Source organism: Physeter macrocephalus, chromosome 12 (assembly GCF_002837175.3).
Source record: "Physeter macrocephalus isolate SW-GA chromosome 12, ASM283717v5, whole genome shotgun sequence".
In the NCBI taxonomy this organism is placed as follows: Eukaryota; Metazoa; Chordata; class Mammalia; order Artiodactyla; family Physeteridae; genus Physeter; species Physeter macrocephalus.
Window position 1 is genome coordinate 43,831,097 of NC_041225.1, and position 24,946 is coordinate 43,856,042.

Genomic DNA, 24,946 nt, shown 5'->3' on the forward strand with positions numbered 1-24,946 from the left:
AATACCATGTGCTAACACATATATATGGAATCTAAAAAAGAAAAAAATTGTTCTGAAGAACCTAGGGGCAAGACAGGAATAAAGACTCAGACCTGGAGAATGGACTTGAGGAAATGGGGAGGGGGAAGGATAAGGTGTGACAAAGTGAGAGAGTGGCATGGACATATGTACACTACCAAATGTAAAATAGAAAGCTAGTGGGAAGCAGCCGCATAACACAGGGAGATCAGCTTGGTGCTTTGTGACCACCTAGATAGGGAGGATGGGAGGGAGATGCAAGAGGGAGGAGATATGGGGATATATGTATATGAGTAGCTGATTCACTTTGTTATAAAGCAGAAACTAGCACACCATTGTAAAGCAATTATACTCCAATAAAGATGTTAAAAAAGAAAAATTTGATAAAGGCATTCTAATGGTCAGTTGGAAAACTGAAGACAACTGTCTGGCTTTGCTACTTCTTTATTATAGTTAGGACTAGTTGGGAAAATAAAACTTTTAGAATTATTTAGCTAGCTAGTGCTAATTTCTACTGTAGGATTTCACTTTTGAGTAAGGGATGCCTCAGTTTATTACAGTAGGTGTTTTCCTGACCAAAATTTTTTAACTATTTATGTAGACATTATAAGAGAGCTTACTATTTTAACAACTTTGTCAAACTTTTTAAAATGAAGAACTTCTAATCTTGAATTACTTTGTAATTTTTACCTGTTTTTTCCTATCTAATCTTTCCTCCCTCTGTTCTCAAAACAGCTGTTTTGTTTCCAAGCAGGCTCATCGCCTTAAGTACTCCTTCTTCATACATGAATGTTTAAAAACACATATATGTGTGTATATATACACACTCATTCCCCACAAATTAGGCTTTTCCATCTCTAGGCCTAATTTTATTTTTTATATATGTATGTTTATTATATACGTGCATATACTTAAATATAAATATGTGTATTTAAATCATACATGTATTTAAAAATAAATATCTATAAAATTAAATAAATTCTCCTTTCCTGTCCTGCCTCAAGGCCCTTCTTTCTGGTGAAGTCTTCCTAACACTCAAACTTGTATAGGTCTCTTGATTTTCTAACTCCTTTATACATTTTTTTCCTATTACCCTAACTATTCTTCTGTTTTTGTATGAACCATAATTCCCTCTACCAACACCGCTAATGTGAGAACATTCTCAAAATTTAGTGCTTGGTTTTTTAGCCCAAGTAATATCTTTGCTTCATCTTTTATTTCTTTAGAGATGACTCTCAAATATGTACTTCTTGCATTAACCTCTTTCCGAACTCTATTCCTGTACTTTTAACAGGCTGCTAAATATTGTTGACTCTCCTGTTAGCAAGTTCCCCCTCAAAACCTAAATTCCTTTTTCCCCTCCAAGTTATACAAGAGCTTTGTTACTTTAGGCTGTTGGTTTTAATGATTTTTATTAGGGGAATGAGCACATATTTTATAGTGTTGTAAAATATGAAAAACATTGGCCATTGAAGCTGGACAGAAACTACACTCTGGGTGAGTGTATAACATATAACTGGGAGAGGGGAAAGCCACCACATGTGATGGACTCTGATGTTTTTATTCTTTTCACAACCCCTTAAATTGATTGCATGACACATGACTGCCTTTTGGAAATAGTGTTATAATAAGTATAGTAAAAATGTTAATGGTAGAATCTGTGTGGTGGATATACAGATGTTCACTACAAAATTATTTCAACTTTGCTATATTTTAAATTTTTTAATATAGGCCATTAGAGGAAAATAAGTTAAGAAAGAAAGAAAAGTACTTTAGGCTCATTTCCCGCTATCCCATCTCTTCCCTGGCCTTGGTTCCTGTCCCCATCCCACTACTTGGTTACACTTGGGCCCTTCTCATCCTAGGATGAGACCTGACCCATCCTAGCACTTACTGCTTATCTCCTCTACTCTGCAGGATATCAGTAGACTAGTCTCTTCATATCTTCTAGTTTTTCTGTTGCGGTTCTGTCTGCCTTCTCAGTGTCCCTAAGTTTAAAACTGGCCTAAGAACTTTATATCTCCTTTCAATTCATTAAATATTTATGAAATGTATTTTCTGCATATAATGCCATTTGAGATACTGAAAAAGTGTAAGGTATAGAGGTCCTTGAGATTTGTGGAGTTCTGTAGAGAAGTGGTAGTCATTTAAATCCCAGTTTTACCACAGGTTCTTCAGAAACCACAGAGATCAATAAGGAGAGCAAATAGATTATCCACAAACTGAAAACAGCACAACTGGAGCCAGAGAATACTACTACTGCTTTAATTTACATAGACATTTGTTATTTCTGTGTAACAAAAATCTATAACACTTTAAAATGAACAGAAAATGACAGGAAAACATCCATTCAAAACTGCTATAAGAAGAAAGCATTTTTTTTAGATGATGAAATTATTACCCTGAAAACCACTATGAATCAAAGGAAAACTGTAACACAACATTACACATGAATTACATGTCATTAGGCAAGCATTTTCAAATATGAAAAAACACATCAAATTAGAAGTTCCAAAAACTCAGAATAGAAATGTATTTAGGTTCTTGAGTTCAAGGAGCTACTAATATTTTTATTTATGAGCCATACAGATGTGAAACTGAGACTGTAAAATAGAATTACTTTTATAGACTTCAAAGTTGCCTTCATTGACAACCTTTTCTAACCCTTCTTCTGTATCTCCCAATCCTACCTCATTGCCTTAAACTTTATGAAATCTAATCCAGGGCAGCTAAGAGAAGAAGTGGTAGAAAAGCCACCACGAGATTTTTCATTGACTTATCCAGGCTGCAGTCTAGAGCTGCACTGTTCAGTAAGATAGTTACACATGGCTATTCAAAGTTAAATACAATGAAAAATTCAGACATTTTTGCTGAATGTCTGGTGAGAAAAATTCTCACCAGCCACATTTAAAATGCTCCGTGCCCACATGTGGTTAGTAGCTACTGTATCAGACAACACAGAAAGAGAACATTTCCATCATTGCAGAAAGTTCTATTTGACATCAGTCTTAGAGGGGCCTGCTCAGGTAGAAGATCTGCACATCTAGAAGGTGACCAAATATCCACCATATTGTGAGAAATTCTCACCATACAATTTTCAATATATTTCCCCCTCCTTTTTCTTAAACATAAAAAGTAGCACGAGTTAAGAATAAAGGTATTGGAGGTAATTTCCTCACACTTAGAGAGTGGTGGGACTTCCTTGGCGGTCCAGTGGTTGAGATGCTGCGCTTCCAGTGCACGGGGCGCAGGTTCGATCCCTGGTCAGGGAACTAAGATCCCACATGCCATGCGATGTGGCCAAAAAAAAAAAACAAAAACAAAAAACAAAATAAAACAAAGGAGAGAGTGGTATTAGAATTTATAGGCTTTTTTTTTTTTTTAAAGCTCCTCATTCTCCAGTGTTCTTTGCTGTCTAAATTCCTCTACCTCCTATTCAGAGCTCTGCATTATCTGACTCTAATGCTGCTTATTTCCTATTGCTCCACAAGAAAATTCTGCTTTAGTCACAGAAGTCTCCCTATACCTTGCACGTGCGTTCAGGCCTCCTTACCTCATATTATACCATTCCTTACATTGCTTTGTGACTCTTTGACACTGTTGACCACCCACTTCCCTCTTCCTTAAGACTCCTCATGAGCCTCTTTTATAAAACTATCTCCTTGCCTCTCTGGCTGCTCTTTAGCCTTTTTCTCAGATTGCTCTTTCTTTACCTGCCTCTTAAATGTTAGCATCCCCCCAAGGTTCTGGCCTTGGCTCTTTTCCTTTTGTTTTTTATTTTGTGCACATTTCCTGGACAGTTTTATCAACATCTGTGTCTCTGTCTGTATGGGGTGTGTGTGTGTGTGTGTGTGTGTGTGTGTGTGTTTGTGTGTGTGTGTGTGTAAAATACCAATTAGGCTTTTCTGATTTGAAGCAACAGATACCAGTTATGACTAAGTTAAGCAAATGTGAATTTATTGGGATGCTATTTGGATACCACAGAACTGTACTTAGAAATAAGGTGAAACCAAGGCATCTTATGGAGGCTAGAAAGCAGAAACTGTACGAATGGTCTCTTCAAAAGACCCATCTGGACAGTGCCCGGCTGCCAGAATGAATGTGTTCCAGCCATGTTCGTTCTTTTTGTAATTCTCAAGGCTCACATTTAGGGAGGAAGTTTCCCAATGGCCTGATTAAGAATCCCACGAGACTTTATTAAATGGGGAAGAAGTAACTCCTCAAAGGAAATCAGATATTCTGTGGAAGGGGAAAAGATGACTGTAGTTAAAAACAAACAAAAACTAAATGATACTGTATGTACCTGTAAGTCAAAAATGTCTGTCTTTAGCCCATATCCCTTTTCACAGCTTCCCTTTCACATCCTGTTGCCTTTTGAACATCTCTACCAGAAAGTTCCTCAGTCATTTCAAATATAACATTTCTAAAACTAAATTTATAATCGATCCCTTTATCTCCTGTTTGAAAAAAGAAGAAAAGTCAAAAAATTAAAAACTAGATTTTTTTCCCCCTTGAATCCCTTTTGTTAGGGAAAGGCACTTATCTACCAAAACCCTAAAGTCATTAATGAAGGATCACCCCAAGTGCTTGTTCCCACAGCTGCTAGAGCTCACCAAATCTGTTTCTTCTGCCTCTGTAGAATTCTCTTCTATCACTTCCACTGCCATTGCCTTGATTCGGGCTCGATTTGAACTGGAGTATAACAATAGCATTGCAGTTTGTCTGCTTACTTCCAGTCCACATGCCACACCCACTGCCAGAAGGATCTTTGTTAAAGCAGATCATGTCAGTCTCCTGCTTAAAAACATTGCCTTCAAGATGATCCCCATGGCCATTTTTTCTTTCTTTTTTTTTTTGGCTTTTCCTTGAAGCTTTTTCAAAAAAACCTTTTTATTGTTAAATATAACACAAATATGACAAGTACGTACAAGGTGATTTCTTCTCTTTTTTTTAAACCTCTGAGCTGTTTCCTCTGTTTTGAATGTTCTTTCCACCCCTCGCCCACCCGAGTTACTGCTGTGTCCTTCAAGCCTCAGCTGAGGTGTCATGTGGCCTCCTCCCAGGAAACCTTACTGACAGCAGTCATCCCTTTTTCCATTTGGGTGCTTCACTCTGTGCCTAACCTTTATGAATTCCTCCACTGCTATAATGTGACTACACGTACTTGTTTTTTTCCCGTCAGAGACTATAAAATTGTTGAGAATATGTGTTTTATTCCCAGAACTTTGTCCAGTGACTGACACTTAGGTGTTACTTAGTGAAGCTTGTGTAGTCATTTAAAGCGAGAGCCCTGTGAGAAGCCCTGGCCAGTGTGAACCCTGCATTGAGACCCAAGGTGGTCCTCTTCAAAGACTGATATCCTGGGTAGAGAGAAAAACCCCTCCAACTGATGGTGCTGTACAGAATGGAGTGGCATTTGTTATCATCTCCTGTGTGTAGCTCAGTGTCAGCCCAGCTGTCAGGACTTGGAGAAACAGGAAGATTCCTTCCTAGGAGCACACTTGGAAGTTAATTATATGCACAACATATGAGGGAAACTTGTAGGATAAGAACAATGATTAGCAGGTTATATTAATCAGACGCACTTTTAGAAATTAAAGATGTTTGTATATTCATAGGAATAGTCTCAAAGGATTCCTTGACATGTTACCAATCTCTTGGGGGTGGGATTTTTGGCAGATCCTATACTATCTACTTAATTTTCATACATAAAAAAAGTTTAAGTTATATTTCATTTATAATTTAAAAAAACAAAAAATATGCATTTCTAACACAGGACAGGCTGTCTGTATCTCAGGAGAAGGTCAGCAGGACCTCTCTGCAACTGTGGGGCAGCCTCTGTTAACCTGTTTTCCAAGCCAACCTTTTCTGGAGAAGCTCAAAAGAAATATGGTGCCCCAGACTTCTCAGAGGAAACGATGAGTCCATGTAACCGAGGCCAAACAGAGACCTGGTGAAAGTTCTGTACTCCCTGTAAGGCTGACCAGCTGCATATTCCAGAGGCCAGCTACTAGAATAACTTCCCAGCTTGGCAGTGAGGTCAGGTGCAATCAATGGGAGAGCTTGGAGAAGTCCCAGAAAGTCTGTGGAAACAGGAGACTGCAGGGACTCCAGGCCTACTGCAAAGGAAGTTTAAATCCTTTGGATTTCACAAATGCCTTAAAAATAATTGCACCGAGTAGTCCAGGTGAATCCCTGGGCCTTGCTGGTGCTCGAGGTCTGCACCACCAGCCCTGTGCCCACTGCTGGACAGTCTTCAGATGGGGCAGAGATGATCCTAGGAGTGGGTCTCAATCTCTCCCAGCCCCTTGGCAGACAGTGGATAACTTCCAGACATAGTCAGAGACAGACATGGAGAGTGAGAAAAGCAAGGGAGGGCTTCCCTGGTGGCACAGTGGTTAAGAATCCACCTGCCAATGCAGGGGACACGGGTTCGAGCCCTGGTCTGGGAAGATCCCACATGCCGCGGAACAACTAAGCCTGTGCACCACAACTACTGAGTCTGCACTCTAGAGCCCGCGAGCCACAACTACTGAAGCCCACATGCCTAAAGCCTGTGTTCCGCAACAAGAGAAAGCCACCGCAGTGAGACGTCTGCACACTACAACGAAGAGTGGTGCCCGCTCACTGCAACTAGAGAAAGCCCCTGCGCAGCAGTGAAGACCCAAGGCAGCCAAAAATAAATAAAATAAAATAAATAAATTTATATTTAAAAAAAGCAAGGGAAACTGTGGCTTTGAAGATAGACAGTGTCACTAGGGAGGCAGAGAGCAAGGAGCTAAAAAGGACACCCTGAAAACTAGATGGAAAATAGAAGAAGGTAGTGCTTTAGAAGCTGGATGGTGTGGCCCTTGGAAGTGGTTCACCATGAAATGGCCAAGTTTTTTTACTTGCCTGTGTTTTGATATCCATCCTGTTTCTTGCTCTGAACTATGATACTTTGTTATACCCAAACTGTTCTTTATTAAACTCTTTTAAGGGACCAAAAAGAAAAAAGAAAGTTAAGTTGTATTTACACTGATTCAATTAATATCTAAGAACATTTTAAAGAATTTTTAGATCTTCTTTTTAAAAAATATGTCTGTATTTCAGTTATCCCTATTTTAATATAAACTGCCAGACAAATATATATACATATATGTATATAGATAGATCACCTGTTATGAAATTTATAGCTAATCTGACTTTAAGAAAACAATTAGATATGAGGGTGCTTTCCTGTGCTTATCTAAATCCAAAATAGTTTAGCAAAGGGTTTATCTAGTGTTGAGGTTTTTAGATTATTAATCACATCCCTCTCCTCTTTGCATTATGAACTAAATGAAAAATAGTCACAACAGTCAGGTGGAATAAAAATAGTTTTATTTCTTTTTGTTCTTGTTAAAGAAAGTGTTAGCAGTATTTTTAATGAGAACAATGCTGTACTTCATTATTTTTTAAAATCTTGGTTGAATGCTTTGGGACGCAGTGATTTGAAGATGTAGTCTCAAGTTCAGTTTATTTTAATATTTGGCTTAAATTATCAGCTGTAAAAAACACCTCACAATAATGAGGTAGATACAAATGGAAAAATATATCACTGGATGAGTTTACTAAGTCACGATACTCATTTTGAAATCCTATCTACCAATTATGCAAAGGTTTTTCTTCAAATTTCAAATTTTTTTTTTTTTGGCCACACTGTGCAGCTTGCAGGATCTTAGTTCTCTGACCAGGGATTGAACCCCTGCCCCGGCAGTGAAAGTGCCGAGTCCACTGGACCTCCAGGGACCTCCAGGGAATTCCCTAAATTCCATCTTTTTTGATCTCAAATAGTGATTCTCCAAATTAGTCAAAAGGAGTTGCATTTTCCTTTTTTAAAACACAGGTTTTTAAAGCCCATTGAAACTCTTATAGGAAGAGTTTTGCACAGGGAAAAGGTTTTGTTTCTAAATGTTTTACACTGAGAAGATAATTTTTATAAGTGGTATACATCATTTTCAGCAACAAAATTATAACTGTGGTAACATTTCAAAACATCCATTTTCACGTGCTGTCTCTATAGCATAAGTGTCTTTTTGAAAGCAGTTTATTTTTTATTCATTGTTAAAATTTCATCTTTACCCTGAAGGAACAAAATTAGGTGTGTTTATTATTTGGAAAATACCTGCTTAGTAGGATATTATCATTAGCACCCAGCATCATAGAAAAGGTCAGCAAACTTGGGACACTTAACCTTTTTCAAAAACAAAAATGAGTAGCCCATCAACATTGCTGGATGGCTTAAGTCTTTTGCCACCAGTAACCAGCAAACCCCTGTATGATACAAAGGGTGGTTACGTCTTGTTACAAAATTCTATAAATGTTCTACTTTTTAAAGGTCTTGTTTTTATTGCTTTTAAACATTCTATAGCAAGTAAACTGTAATATGTTGCGATAAACAGAAAGATTATAAATAAGGTACCGCTGTCAACCTCTGCATTCTGGATCTTCTCTCAGATTCCGTGGTTTGTGATATGTGACTAGACTGCGTGAGGCACCAGGGTGTCGATATGTTAATTAAGCTTAATTTCTTCCTTATGTTTTAGATTATGCTATAAATAGAGATTCCGACTTCTTTTCCCTGCACCCCTGTGGATATTATGTCCCCTTGGGGCTTGTACATCTTCTTTTGGAGGTCTCTGGCTCCATCGCAGTGCATAGAAGGCCCTCTGTGATTTGGCTCCTGTCCACCTCTCCAGACTCACTGCCTGCCTGTGCCTTGTGCTCCAGCAGCTCCAAATGACTTTTTTGTTCCATTATGTGCCATGTTCTCTCCTCTGCCTAGAATGTTCTTGCCTCATTCCTCCTCCCCTCTTCCACTATGCCTTTTATAACTCAGATCAGAGTCTGTAAGGAGCCTTTCTTTGCCCCCCACCTCGACCCCAAATAAGTATCCTTCTTTCTGCTCACAGAGTAGTCTGTGTATGGCTCTGATACTGCATTTCTCACTGGTATTTTATTATGCTTATGTCTCTCTTCCCACTGCAGGTTCCTTGAGGGTAGACACTGGGTCTTAACCTACAGTTTAGAGATGTTTATGACTGACTGGATGGGTCAGTCATTTACTTCACATTTGCTGCCATAAAATTTCTTTCCAAGGAAGACGTTTGACATATTCATTGATGCCTACTTGAAACATGAGTGTACAGTCTGTTTAAAAATCCTGTTCCCTCCACAGAGAACATGCAATGTTAAATCTTCTATTCAGTCCCCCTTTTTTTAAGTTGGCATATATTTCCAATCTCTTTTTCAGTAGAGAAATGTGTATGTGTATTTTTCTTCTCTCTTTTAACCTCGTAACCTCTTAATCGTTTTTTTGGCTTTGCAGGCTTTGGATGGATTTTTCTTTGTTGTGAACTGTGAAGGGAGAATTGTATTTGTGTCAGAAAATGTGACCAGCTACTTGGGTTACAATCAGGAGGAATTAATGAATACCAGTGTCTACAGCATACTGCATGTGGGTGATCATGCGGAATTTGTGAAGAATCTGCTACCAAAATCGCTAGGTAAAAGGAATGTGTTTTTTAAAGACTATGAACTCTCTATAGCTTCCCTTCACATAATATATATAATATATTATTATTATATTTATAATATGTAGTATCCTGATATATATAACATACTAAAAATATTTTAAAATTTAATTTCAGCCTGAGATTAAATATGAAGGAGGAGTGTCATCAAATAGCTGATAGAGAGCATTCCTTTTATCCTCTTCCTCTAGATTATGCCACAATTATGTGATAGTGTTGGGAGGCAGAGCAGTTAGTTGCCTTGCCACAAGAAGCTTCTGTTTGGAATTCCCTTTGTTTTCAATTTTAATTATGTACAAGGAAGAGACAAATGTATATAATGTATCCTACCACCTTGCTCAAAGAAAAGGAAAGGAAGGAGGGAGGAAGGGAGGGAGAGAGGAAAGAGGGTAAGGAGGGAGGAAGGAATACCCTTCATATTACATACTTATTAAAATTAACATTTTTGGATGTGAGTGGTTTCAACTCAGTAGTTCTAAGTATGGTTGGATGGGTTGCTCACTGCTAAAGGAACCTAGCTGAGAGTATGGATGGGGCCTGATTTCCAGCTTGTGTTCTATTCACTAAGCCATGTGCCTAGTCTTTAGCCTGTATGTGCTCCGAAAGTTGGGGGAGAGTCTTGGCTAGAAATCTATGTGACTAAACGAAACATGCAAATAAAATGTTATCCATAGCTCTTAATTTTCTGTGTTGTTCACTCGATGAAGTGGAAGCCTATTTCTTCTTTGAAAAGAGTAGTATATGTTTATAGTAACTGGAAGTCTGAAACAATTGTTCCTCTTAAAATCGCTAGTTTGATACTTGAGTTACCAAGGGGTCTTAATGTGTTATAGAATTTTAGAGTGTAAGTGACTTTAGAGATAATACAGTGGATTCCTTTATTTTAAAGACAAGGCAAAGATTAAGCCATTAACCCAAAACTCACAGCTAGTTCAAAGACGAACCAAGACTCCTTACTTCAGTATAGGTTTGTTTCCATGATTTCCTCTAACAGTTATAGAGTGATGAGATAGTAAAAAGGAAGGAGGTTCAACGGCGAGGCTATGATAAGAAAACTGTTGGGATTGGGGAGAGAATAGCTGAAAAACCCCTCTGACTGCCACCATGGTTTGAATATAACATTGTAACTGGGAAATGGTGACCCGCCACACAGTGATTCTCACTTGAAATGTACAGTTATCTTCTCTATAACTGAATTCACTTTTCTTATACTGAATCAGATAACATGTCTGGTTTTTTTTGTTTTTTTGTTTTTTTTGTTTTTGTGGTACGCGGGCCTCTCACTGTTGTGGCCTCTCCCGTTGTGGAGCACAGGCTCCGGACGCGCAGGCTCAGCAGCCATGGCTCACGGGCCCAGCCGCTCCGTGGCATGTGGGATCTTCCCAGACCAGGGCACAAACCCGTATCCCCTGCATCGGCAGGCGGACTTTCAACCACTGCGCCACCAGGGAAGCCAACATTTCTGTTTTAACAGTCATTTTTATGTAATGATTACCCACTATATTCAAGGCATTGTAGCATGCAGACTGTGCAAATAAAATAAAGAGCAAGAAAAAATGATTTAAGAAACCAAGATTGGTCTCTGTCTATTCTAAATATTTTTTTTGAGGCTCATTTGAAAAACTTTGACTCCTCCAACCAAAAGGGTGCACACACACACAAGCCATCCTTAAGCATCCATGCCTACCAGGTTAAAACGCTTGCTTAACAACAGATCTGTGATTTTCAATCATTTTTTTCATTGCCAGGGTATAACAGGAAACAAGTGGAAAAGCTCATTAATTAACTGCTGTAAAATTCTGAGCAAAAGAGCAATAAGCTATTAACTTTTTAAAGCTATTAATTTTTAATTTTGTCTTTATCTGTTTATAAAAGCTGTTAATGAATTAAGGTATTTGTAAGAGCTTATCTTTGAGGGAGGAAATCCTATACAATTTCTTGCAAATTTTACATTTTTCTAATTGGTAAACATTTAGCTTTCCTAAGGAAGATAAGTATCCTATTCCCTCAGGATAATGTTGGATCTGAGGAAGTCTGTCTTTTAATCTGAGTAGCTAATTAAGCAGATGAGTAAAGGTATGTCTTTTGTATCTTCAGAGTTTATACTTTTTCACCTTTTTCACAGGCATATAATCAATTTTTCTTTCACAGTAAATGGAGTTCCTTGGCCTCAAGAGGCAACACGACGAAATAGCCATACCTTTAACTGCAGGATGCTAATTCACCCTCCAGATGAGCCAGGCACCGAGAACCAGGAAGCTTGCCAGCGGTATGAAGTAATGCAGTGTTTCACTGTGTCACAGCCAAAATCAATTCAGGAGGATGGAGAAGGTAAAAACAAAGGGTGATTTTAAGGTGTTTGACTGCTTTTTCCATGGTTTTAGGAATAGAGAGGAAATTGATTGTAAACTGCCTTCTTCAGATAGTATTTTTGGTTATTATATTATATATCATAGTGGCTATTCAGTTTGCTCTGTATTTCTTAATACTTAAGAAAAAAATTGCTAACATCTAGAATTACCCATTTAAAATGCCCCCAAATCCTCAGTTTTAAGCTGACATTCCCACTAAAATGTCAAATTCAAACCAACTTGCTGCCTAGAAATAAGAGCTGTAACTAACTGCTGCCAGTTGGAAATGTACCAGATGCAGCAGGCTGTTGAACAGCTCTGATTTTTGGAAAGTTTCAAGCTTAGAGTGTATGGAACACTGGAGAATAGAGTTAGTATTTTTGAGGCCATACAAGGTAATTTATAAGGGGAAAGCTTATGAACAGATGAAAACACAGCTGAAGCTCTAATATGAACAGGGTATGAACATAGTATTAGTTAAATTTGTTACAGTGGATGAGTTTTCCATGCAAGCATAAACTGAGCTAAGTTAAGAACACCACAAATTGGAAATTGGAGTAAGGACTAGGGAAGGTAGCAGCCGAGAAGTCAGTCAGATGCAAAGAAGGCCATGTATGTAGTGGGTCTCACCAGGGAATGGGCGCCACAATCAACTGGGGACTTTTTGCAAAATACACATGCAGGCCTGTCTTATATGACTGAAATTCTTATTTAGTTGTGTGATATTGCGTGTAACCTCTTAAAAAAATTTGGAAATGGGACTTGCAAAAAAAATTACAGATCCTAAAAACATAGAAGTCCTCTGTCAAGGGCAAAATAATGCTTCTTCAGAAACAGTTAAATGTTTTTTTCATATGATAAATTATTATCTGCACAGGGGTTATAGGAATAATCTTTGTAGCCATTAATGAATATAGGAAACGGACTAAAAAACTGTATTTTATAAACCACTGTGTTGCTTAAATGTAGCCAAAACTACTTCTTCAAGTTGTTATCATCCAAGTACTTGAGATGCATCAGTCTCCTCTAGTTTATGTAAGAACATTCAATGGGAAGGGATAATTTATTCTAACTAGATCTCTATCTGGAGCTGCCAGTTTTTAGTTGTGAGCAATTTTATTTCTAATATTATACTATTAGATCAGAGTGACTCCAATATTGTGTCAGATCATATAACATGTACTGTTTTTATAAAAACCATTAATGGCAGGTGGTAGATGTGAACTGCTTTCTACCCTCTTTCCTTCAATTTTCCCTTCTTGTTTTGGGCAGATTTCCAGTCATGTTTGATTTGTATTGCACGGAGATTACCTCGGCCTCCAGCTATTACGGGTGTAGAATCCTTTATGACCAAGCAAGATACTACAGGTACTAGCTGCAAAGTTCAGAATGTTCTATCAGTATTAATGATGTGACTATGCCCTTAAAACTAATTGTGTCCCTCTGTTCTCTGCTGTTCACCTTCTGTTCACTAGTCCTGTACAGAAAACATTTCCAATGTGGTCTTGATTCTGTGCATTTTATTTTATTTTATTTTATTTTTATTTTTTTTTTTTTGCGGTACGCGGGCCTCTCACCGTTGTGGCCTCTCCCGTTGCGGAGCACAGGTTCCGGACGCGCAGGCTCAGCGGCCATGGCTCACGGGCCCCGCCGCTCCGCGGCATGCGGGGGTCTTCCCAGACCGGGGCGCGAAACCGGTTCCCCTGCATCGGCAGGCGGACGCGCAACCACTGCGCCACCAGGGAAGCCCCGATTCTGTGCATTTTAGATACTGTCATCATTGTTATGGCAGGGTGCTGGGGAGAACATTATTTTGTAATTATGCACATATCTATAGTCTGATTATAAATTATTTTTCATAATCTATGGAAAGAAATTTGGCAATGTAGATATTAATGTACTTATTTATAAACAGATGCAAAGAAGTGGTTTTAATATTGTGCATAAATGTACCTGGCTATTTCTTTTTTCCTTTATTCTTTGTCTTTAAATTTATTCAGCACATACTGATTGAATTCCTAGAAGTGGCTGTCACTATGTGTGATTGCTCAGGGTGTACCTGATTGAGCAAAAAGCAATGATATAATTACAGATTTGTACTTTTTTGATGGAAAAGGTGTGAAATGGTATAAGGGAAGCTAACAGGGAGGTCCTATTTTAAAATTAGCTGGTTAACAGAAGGCCTGTTGAGCTGATATCGCGCCCCTAGACCCCAAAGGATGAGGCTGTGCCAGCTGTGCAAAGTGTGGGTGTTGGAAGGGTGCATTGGGCATGGAGCATGGTGCAGAATGGGTGCTCCTGACTGAGGAGACAGAGCTGCAAAAAGCCCTAAGACAAAGTAGTATGTTACAACTGGAAGAAGGGCAGTAGAGCCACAAAGTGAGTAATAGTGAGCGTACCTGAAAATAAGCCCTTCTTTTTAAAGGCCTACTTCAGATTTCATTTTCAGCAAAAACAAATTTTTACTGTTCTTTATAATTTATAAAGTATTTCTCATATACTGTTTAATCTTTTTTGTTAATTTTTAAAATTTCTTTAATTTTTAAAATTTTTTGGCTGCACCACGCGGCATACAGGATCTCAGTTCCCTGACCAGGGATCAAACCCATGCCCCCTGCGGTGGAAGTGCAGAGCCTTAACCACTGGACCACCAGGGAATTCCCCTATATTGTTTAATCTTATCTTCACTTTGTCATGTTAGGTTTTCATACTTTTACATCAATCAGAATTGTATATGTATTACTTACCGCTCTAGTCTTCAAATAGAGATAGATACTACAGATAGATTTTTTAGCAGACCAAGATTTTAAAAATCATTTCTACTAAATTTTATTCTTTGTGAAAGTTTAGTTTTAATGTACTTTTTCACTTTACCATTGTTTACAAGATCCTGTTACAGTATTTATTAATTTTTTAGTCCCAGAAATCTAATATTCCTGTATTGTGTGCTTTATTCTTGTGTTCTTAAACATAAACTCCCAACTGCTCTTACTAAAGAGTAGGTGGGGATAAATTAGGGCAGAAAATATTGGTTTGGCCAAAAAGTTTGTTCAGGTTTTCCGTTACATCTTACAGAAAAACTTGAACGCACTTTTTGGCCAACCCAATAGAATATAACAAAGAGAATGTCTAGGAGCTTGATATCTAAGGGTAGTAATGATCAGTTACTACCCTTACAGCATCTATTACAGTAATGATCAATTACTACCCTTACAGCAACAATTACAGCATCTAAGGGTAGTAATGATCGATTCCCATACCTTTATTCATTCACTTTTTGAGTCTACCATGTACACGTTCCTTTCCACTTTCCACCGATGAACAACACCGGCAAAATTTAATAAACCCTTATTGAAAATCCAAAATATTATTGCATGAAGGAAAAATAGGGTCTATTAAAAAATATAGCTGGTCTTTTGTGTCAGTAAAACCAAACAAGGGTTTGGGAGATAGCAGAATAAAAGCCTGTTGGAAAGGGGTGATGGTTAGGCCACAGAATAAATGTGGGATACAAGGGAGGCCTAAAAATTATGAGGATAATTTAGGAACAGTATATTTCAGCTTTTCCTCATATTGCATTTCTATAAATTGAATCCTAAATTAGATTGTTTTAAAGAACACTGTATTTTTCCATAGGAACAGTGTTATAACTGGTAGTTTTGTTTCTGACCAAGGACCCAGCATTAAAATCTTAGGTATACTTGATTTTAGAATAAATTTATAAAAATTAAAAAATTAAGCTCTGGATCATAAAGTAATTATAAATCTAGAGGGAACCTCAGAGATTACAGAATCTAGCCTGTCCATTTTACAAATGAGGGAATGGTGACTTTTCTAAAACCAGGCAGCTAATTGCTGAGGGCAGACATCTTTAGGCCCTAATATAGAACTCTTTCTGTATATTGCATTGCCTTCCACCGACGCACTATTTAAAGGGCATCACTGTACTGCACACACTTCTTACACAAAAGATACCAGAGAAAATATAAAGAAAATATAAAGATGCCAGAAAAATATGAAGTATTCTTTTTTTTTTAAACATCTTTATTAGAGTATAATTCCTTTACAATGGTGTGTTAGTTTCTGCTTTATAACGAAGCGAATCAGTTATACATGTACATATGTCCCCATATCTCTTCCCTCTTGCATCTCCCTCCCTCCCACCCTCCCTACCCCACCCCTCTATGTGGTCACAAAGCACCGAGCTGATCTCCCGCTGCTATGTGGCTGCTTCCCTGAAGTATTCTTAAATTGTAAAATTAGCATCATATCATAGAGTTGATTTAGATAAAAAATAATAAACTAGCTATAATAAGTATTCGATATTTAATTCCTTAAGTTTTAGTAGTGCTTTCAACTCTACATGGAGTGGTTCATGTCCCTTAAAAAAAAGTTTTCTACCAGGAAATGTGGAACAGTGGTTTATTTGTTTGGTTGGTTGGTTAAACTTTCCTCTAGCAAGAAGTATTCTAAATCAACCTATTTATGATTCTCTCCCAAGATACTCAGTGCATTACTGATCATTTGTTACCATTACTGATAATTTAATCACTTTCTCCCTTCCAGTCCCACAATTACAGACGTCCTTGCTCTCATGTGGGTTAACACTGACCTTGAACACATAAACACAAACACACATGCCTCGCTTAGTGACTGCATATGAGGAGTATTATTGCATTTGAAGATTATATAACAGTGGATTCTCTGCTATAACGAACTCTTAGTCTCTTATGTGATGAGACAAAGATTGAATGATTAAAACTCTTAGAAAATCCGAAATTACCTGTAGTTTCAATCACAGTGTTCATCAGGCTTTCCCCAAACTGTTCTAAAATAACAAAAATTACCTCATTTAAGTTTTAATTTATTTTCTTTCTACATTTATGCCAAGACTTGGGTTACAACCTGATCAGACATACTTGGTTATATTAGATTCAAGACCCTACGTTAAAGAGGTCTAATAAATACTTTATTTCTAAACAAGCCAAGAGAAATATATAAAGAAAGGATTAGTTAAAATGAAGAGGCATAGACAGTACAATAGATTTGAGTTGATTGTATGAAAAAACGGAAGATGAGGAAAAGACAACCAGGCATTCACAGAAGAGGAAACTTGAGTGGTGAATAAACATGAAAAATATTCAACCTCATTAATCAGGGAAATACAAAATTAAACCATACCATTTTTCAACTACTAATTGTAAAAAATAAAGAAGCCCAGCAGTACCAAGTGATGGAATGGATGTTGGATTAACAGTAACTCTTATATAAGTTTCTGGAAAACAGTTCAATATTATAAAGTTGAACATTCACATAACCTGTGACTCAACAGTTCTATTCCTACATATGTACTCTAGAGAAACTTTTACACACATGCACTATGGAAAATGTGAAAGATATTCATAGCAGTATTGATTGTAATGATGAAAAACTGGGAGCAATCTAGATAGACAGGAGAATATAAAGACAGAGGGATGTAACAAGTGAGGAGTACACACATAATTGAATAATATTGATGATATTGGTGATATTGGTGTTACCAATATTGATGATATTGGTAATGTTCAAGTTTTGAAGTTGGATGGGGCTTTGTAAGTTTTCATCTTATTAATCTAATTCTTAATTTATATAGATATATATATACATACATATATATATCTATCTTACCAATACTACTTTGTGTGAATATAAGATTGCATAAAAAATAAAATAAAACAGATCTGAATAATCACAAACTGGATCAATTGGCTCCTGATTAAGAAATAATTTGCCTGAATTATTCCATAGTCATTTAGGAAACTTGTTCAAATGTGATAACAATGTCAAATCACCACTAAATTTTATAAAGCGTATGTTCTGTTTGCAGAATGCCTAGCAGATCTTAATGTTCTCACTTATCTTTTTCTGATTGTCCTTTTTTTGCCTTCAGTCTTCATTCTTAAATGCAATATTGTCTATAGCCCAAGAGGAGGTAGGAAAGGAAAGGCTTCCTTGCTTTCTCATATTCTCTTCTTCACTTAATTATTGGAAATTAATTTAAACCAAAATAATATATTTCATCTCTGCCTCCCATCCCCAATAAGTGATCCAATCATTAGTATATGTAGAGAGCAGGATCCAAAGAGCAAGCCAGAGGAGTTTGACCTACATCAGTCTCTTCAGCTTCAGATCTTTATGATATGACTTTACTACTTGATTGGTATTGAATTTTAAGATATAATATAACGCACTCCAAGGCAAAAACAATTTTGTATTATCATGTCACTGATATATTCCGTTACCGTATGTTATAAAAATTAATAGTGCTTTTGTCCATTAAACATTTGAGAGGTAGCAGAATATTTTATAGATGCAGTTGTTAGTTTTGAAACATCAATGACTTGTATCAGGAGGCTATCATAAATGTAAACTTTCATTCTTTGTATAGGTAAAATCATCTCTATTGATACGAGTTCCCTGAGAGCTGCTGGCAGAACTGGCTGGGAAGATTTAGTGAGGAAGTGCATTTATGCTTTTTTCCAACCTCAAGGCAGAGAGCCATCTTATGCCAGACAACTATTTCAGGAAGGTAAGGTTTTTCTCTCTCAGCTATTTTCATTAACCTTGCTCTTTATTAATATTGAATAATTTATATAGAATTTATGGCTTGATAAGTATTTTCTCCAAATTACAGTTTTTGCAATAATCAGTTTTAGGAAGGAAGAAGTGGGTAAGCAAAGTAATTCATGAGTGGATCCTGAATTTTGGGATGCACATTTTAAAGAACAGGATTTCATGTGGTGGTCACTCACTCATTCATTCATTCATTCATTCAGCAGACACGTATCAAGTTCCTCACATACATAGAACACTATGTAAGGTGCCAGGGATACAGTGATGAAAAAGCAGGGTTTTGCCCTCCAGGAGCTCAAAATCTGTTAGGAGGATATATGACAATTTTAAAGATCAGTGTGGCCTCGGCTATAAAAGAGGTATAACCAAAGAAGAAAAAAATTAATTCTGACTTGGAGAATCAGGGATGGCTTTAGAGAGGAAGTGATATTTTTGTCTGGCTTTGACGATCACTCCCAGCAGAACAGGCATGTCAGAGGGCTTCTAGATAATACAGATCTATATCATGCATGTTTACTTCATGACTGTGACAGTACCTGACTCAGGTTGAAGTTTCAAGTTAAAAATGTGTCATATGAAATTGTTAATTAATAATTGAACAACTGCTGTGTCATAGTAAGTACTATGGGAATATGAAACAAGTATATTCCCTGCCCTTAAGGAACTTAACAGTATTATAGGAAAGATAGGGAAAATTAACTGAGAGTGAAGGCCAGAAAGTTTGTAAAGATTCAGAGATAAGGGGTTTTGATATATTTTAAAATATTGTCATGTAATTATGGTAGCCTAATACACCTTTCCCAGTGTAATTTATTCTATAATCTCTAAGTAAATAGCTTGTCTGGAAAGAGACTCTTTGTATGGCTATTCCTGAAAAACAATTTAAAAAATATTTTTCATTATTCCATCACCTTTCTTAATTTTAACATTTTCCCATTAGGTTTCTTAAGTTTACAGATGATTTTCCATTCATTCCATTTTAGGTCAGCTGCTTCCTAATGGTATGTGAAGGAAGCAACTTGATTTTTTTTTTTCAGGAAGCCATCTGTATGAATCTCACTAGTCTGTTTACTTCTGGGACAGCTTCCTACAGACTAATGGTTCTTCATTTGGCCTCTTACTAGACTGTCACCATCCCCAAAGATGGTATTTCAGTGGATATGACCAAGAAGTTCCCCAGGCAATCCTGAAGTGCAGTCAGGCTTGGAAACCATTACAGAAAGCAGTTAATGCCATCCGCTGGTTGCAAACTTTGTGACTCTCTCTACCAGCAATAGCACTTGACTTTTGCATAAGTGGGAGACTCAGAGCACTGTCTTCACTCATTTCCTAAAATGCTGCAGTATATGATATTCTTCTCTTTGATTTTTGCCTTAGCTTTATAAGTTGAACCTTCCAAGGCTTTCCTTAAAAGACTTTCAATTTTATTTGCCTATAATTTATATACATTTTGGCCAAGGCAAAGCAGGTCTAGATTATTGTCTCATTGTCCAAATGCCTAGGCTGCCCATAGATGTGATTGAGCCGTGGTTTAAAGTATGTGTTTCTAAACCATTGGAATTCTCTATAAAATAGATTGATTAAAGTATAATAAGTAACTAACCTATCATTAACATATGAAGTGAAACAATTTAGAGAGAAATGTAAAGAAATATAATTCAACACCTCTTCTCCATTACTCATGTCTTAATGTCCTTTTCTTGTACTTTTTTTTAGAAAAAAAAATTCCTCAATAGAAATAACTTTTTTCTCAGAATTAAATTGCCCAGAATTCACATGACTGATTCTAGTGTTTTGGAGATTCTGGACAACTTGGCAAACAGCGTTCATGAATCGAGCACATCTTTTTCTTATATGTGATATTCAGCAGTCAAGTTATATTCAACATCAAGTTTGAGAACCACTGGTCTATCAAGAATGGAGAGAGATGTAAATAGCATTTGCAGTTTCCTTGCTGCCTCTGCACTTAGGGACAGTGTGAAAGAATGAAACAAATTATGCCACTATATCCTCGATTTTGTGTAAAACTTTTAAAATGTAAAACCTCTACAGTAATTGATATTTAGGCAAGAAAATTTGTCCTCCATCTGTCTTTTTTCCTGCCTTTAACTTACCTTTTGAAGGCAGCAGCTGGTATAAAATCCTAATATGCATTAAAAATTTAAGTTCTTACTTTTTAAGAAATATTACTTAAATATGTGGCTTGCTCAGTGTTTAAATGCAAGTTTTCATTCTTGGACTTTGAAAACAAGATTAAACGTTAGTATTTGTGTGAAAAAAAAAAGATTTAAGTTCTTAGCTTAGTTTTTCAGCTGCTTTTAACAGACAGCTCATGGATTGCTTTTAAAGGGTGTTGACCATTTTATTTTTCAGAATCAAATTTGAAAACACATTTCAGCCAAAGAATATTGTGGGAGCATTCAGGATGAACTAGATTAAAGCAGTTGTTCTCCATTGAGACTGGGGGGAAAATGGGTATCAGGACCACCTGAGGAACTTTTTAAACTGGGAGGAAGTTCATAAAGGTATATATATAGTTTAGAAAAGCTTCCTAAGTTCTTTTCAATTCAGAATCATTTAGAGAAAAGTCTAGGTTAAATGCTTCCCTAAGGTCCCTGATAAGATTCATTTGGGGCAGTTGTTAAACCAGATTTCTGGACTCCACCCACACTACTGAACCAGAGTCTATAGTCTAAGATGTTTTATTACAGAAAAGTTTGGAAAACATAAACATAGGTTCCACAAGATATTAATAGCTATAACTAGGAAATGATGTTTCATGCTGAATTAAATATGGAAAATATTTCAGTCTCTGACTTTTGGGGATTCATAAGACATATTTAAGGTATTTAAGTTTCTGGGAAGTTCTACAATAAAGGTTCATGTTTGACTTTGTTACCCAGACTTATTTTTCCTCAGAATACTTTTTCCTGTAGCACATCTATTAGCACTTAAGGAGAGTAGTAGTCATGGGAAATGTTGGGCTAGATAGCCTAGAAAAGTTTTATGAAAGTTCTATTTACCTATTATCAATAATGTAATATAATGTAATGGATCATTTCTTCTCTTTGAAAGATGTCCATGATACATTGTTACATTAAAAAGTAGGCTAAGAAAGCATGGCATATACAGTAAGTTCTCATTCTTGTATATCTATTTATCCAATATTAGAAGGCTAACAAAATGTTAACAGTGGTTATCTCTGAGTGATGGGATTATACAAGTTTATCTTTACTTACTCTTTGTTCATTTCTCTATTAACTTTATAATCACAAAATAAAGTTATTTTCATTAAAAAATCATGAGACAGTTGGAAGGAGTTTGTAGTATCAATAAGTTTGGAAGTGTTGCTATAAAACGTAAGTTCCCATATGAATGATTAACCAGAATGTCCATGTTCTGTATAACAGAGTTAACTGAAAATCTTTTTTTGTCTAACTTTATTAAAAATATTTAAAATATGAGTTTATTTTCCTTTTTTAGACATTTCGGTATACTGAATAGAGTTTACACATTAGTGACTGAAAATCTTAGAGCATCTAGGGGTAATTTTTTTTTTCTTTATCTTAGTAACAATTTTTAAATTGCATTTTTTCTGCAAATATCTAGGGAAATATCAAAAAGAAAGAGAAATCTCTTAACAGCATTGATCTGTAGTACCCTGCCATATGTTTTAAACCTGCCCAGTTGGTTAACATCAGTAAGGCATGCTTGTTGAGGTTATCTCAGCACCAAATTAGGTGGAGTCAAAAGCCCAAATAGCTCTACTTCTATAGCTGCTATGACCAGAGAAAACAGTTTCCTTTGCTCTGTTTCCTGGCTTTGTTGAGGCCTACTCTGGGGGGACAAAAGCAAAAACGATTGCCATTTTAAAGGTTCTTTGAAGAGTTTCTGGGGTGGCAGTAATACCACATCAATAACATCCCTCCTCACTAAGTGTTCTAAAAATTTTAGAAATGGACACAGGAGTCAGAGATCAAAACCTGGCCAAACTAAATCAGGAAACAAAACCTGGTAAAACTAAATCAGAAAACAAGGTCAGGACCTGTGATCAAATGAAATTCCAAATAGTTTTGTTCAGGCACAGATCTTTCTTATGGGGAAAATTTGGTGTGTAAAACAGACATTTAACCAGCCAGTTCTGTAAAGAATTATGGCTCCCATACTCATGTCTTAATTCAGAATATTAGATTGTTATGTAGGGTTGAAGCTATTAGTATAAATGGTATCTTGGGATTGGCTGAATGTGAGTGAGTATGACTCAGGACATAGGTACTTTGGAAGCTGCTTATTTGTAGTTTGTTTTTTCTTTGATATTTATTCAGGAAATATTCATTCAGTACCTGCTATGTACCAGGTTCCATGCTAGATATTATCTCACAATAAACTGGCTCCATTTTAGTGACAATGGGCAAAGGTTAATTTGCGTTATTAAGTCCTAAACTTGTAAATGACAAAGTCAGAGTTCAAACCTAAATCTGATTCGTAGGCTTTTATTCTTTTCATTGACCTGTACTGCCTTCCTTGTGCTGAGTCTTATTCCACACCTTATTATCGAAAATAAATAATCTAACTTCAAAACTTAAAGTGTAATAATTTCCTGTATTAAGTTAGAAGGGATTCCCCAATTTTGGAATTTTCACTAATTTAGATGTAGTCCTCCAAGTTAAGGCATCATAATTACCAAAGGACTATTGATGGTTCTGTAATCCACAGTATCTTAATATTCCCATGTTAGCCAGAGTTTCTAGTTCTTTCTCACTTTAAAAGCATCGTACAATTTCAATGGAGAGTGGAAAATAAGAATGGGACACAGTACTAGCCCTTATGTTTATTCTACCTGAAGAAGAAAAATAAGTGTATGAAAGGTTTTCTACCTCCTATTCAAAGAGATATAGAAGAAATGTTTATGAAACAATGAAAAATAACATTGGAAATGCAAAATGAAATCAGATTGTATGGAGCTGTACTGTCCAATATGGTAGCCACTAGCCACATGCAGCTATTGAGTACTTCAAATGTGGCTAGTGAGACTAAGGCACTGAATTTTAAATTTCTTTTAATTTTAAATTTAATTTGCCACATTATGAAAGTGGCTGATGACTACCATATTGGACAGTCAGCTCAGTGGTGAAGAGCCAGAGAATGTTCTCCAGCAGAATGATCCTAAAGCACAATAAAGTGTGCTGAAAAAATAGACAAAATGGCATAAGCAAAATAACGTGAAATATATTCTGTGTCTTATCTGGCCATTTATATATCTGTAGCTTTCTCATTATCCCAGGTTAATAATTTATCTTAAAGTGCCACTTTTTTGTTATAGTTGTGTTTTCTAAAATATATTATCAGAAGATATTAACAGTTAGGAATTGTTAATATTTTTTAAGGTTTTGTCAGAGCAAACGTTTAACTTATATCCTTACACAGAAATTATCGGTTTTCATTAAAGACTTTTTCATCATTTATTATTTCACTGATACTAAATTTCTCCATGTGTTATATTTGGTAAATGTGCCAGTGATTTGGCTGAAATTACCAGATGGGTAAGGAATCCTTGAAATTAACTGGATATCCTGGTTTTGGTACTTTGGGAGATTTATGTATGGCATAGATTTACAGCAGATTATGCCCTCTTCAGTTTATATGGTATACCCATGGCAATAAAGTAGAGCCTGCCTTCTCTTTACTTAAAGTAATATGTAGCTTCAAAAATTATTTATCAGTTGGTCATTTTGTCTTTCTCATATGTGTTTAAAGTGTGACTGAAGCCCTTTCTGAAATGTCTTTGAAAAATAGGACTAACATTTATTACAGGCTAAATTATAATAGTCATTTGTGGTAGTAACCCTTGTATTTCAGTGGATATGATTTTTTTTTTTTTTTTTTTTTGTGGTACGCGGGCTTCTCACTGTTGTGGCCTCTCCCGTTGCGGAGCACAGGCTCCAGACGCCCAGGCTCAGCGGCCATGGCTCACGGGCCTAGCTGCTCTGCGGCATGTGGGATCTTCCCAGACCGGGGCACAAACCCGTGTCCCCTGCATCGGCAGGTGGACTCTCAACCACTGAGCCACCAGGGAAGCCCTAGTGGATATGATTTTTAACCTTGGTATAGCTGAGTCTACCTATTAAATCTTTCTTAAAAAAGAATTCTATTACTGAAATATCAATGACATTTTCTTACTTAGTAGTCTGGTAGAGCCTTTACATATTTCATAAATATTTACCAGTAGAGTTAGAATTTTATCTGTTGTTAATAAAGCTTTAAGACAAAAGTAAATCGTGTTGTTTATACAGTGATTTGACTGCCTTAACCTAGTTTTTATTTTATATTAGTAATCAGTGGCTTTATCTTAATTTGCTTACTAAACTAAATTCAAACATCAAAAATAATGTATATGACTATAATAATTTG

General features: G+C 36.5%; 1 protein-coding gene across 1 annotated transcript in view; it reads left to right on the forward strand.

Moving 5' to 3' along the window:
• Positions 1–24,946, forward strand: part of NCOA1 (nuclear receptor coactivator 1) — a 269,372-nt gene that overhangs the window by 174,128 nt on the left and 70,298 nt on the right. Inside the window, exons 7-10 of the mRNA XM_024118606.3 lie at positions 9,368–9,545; positions 11,724–11,903; positions 13,196–13,291; positions 18,351–18,491. Of these exons, the coding sequence (XP_023974374.1) occupies positions 9,368–9,545; positions 11,724–11,903; positions 13,196–13,291; positions 18,351–18,491 (595 nt within the window). The remainder of the gene's footprint in view (positions 1–9,367; positions 9,546–11,723; positions 11,904–13,195; positions 13,292–18,350; positions 18,492–24,946) is intronic.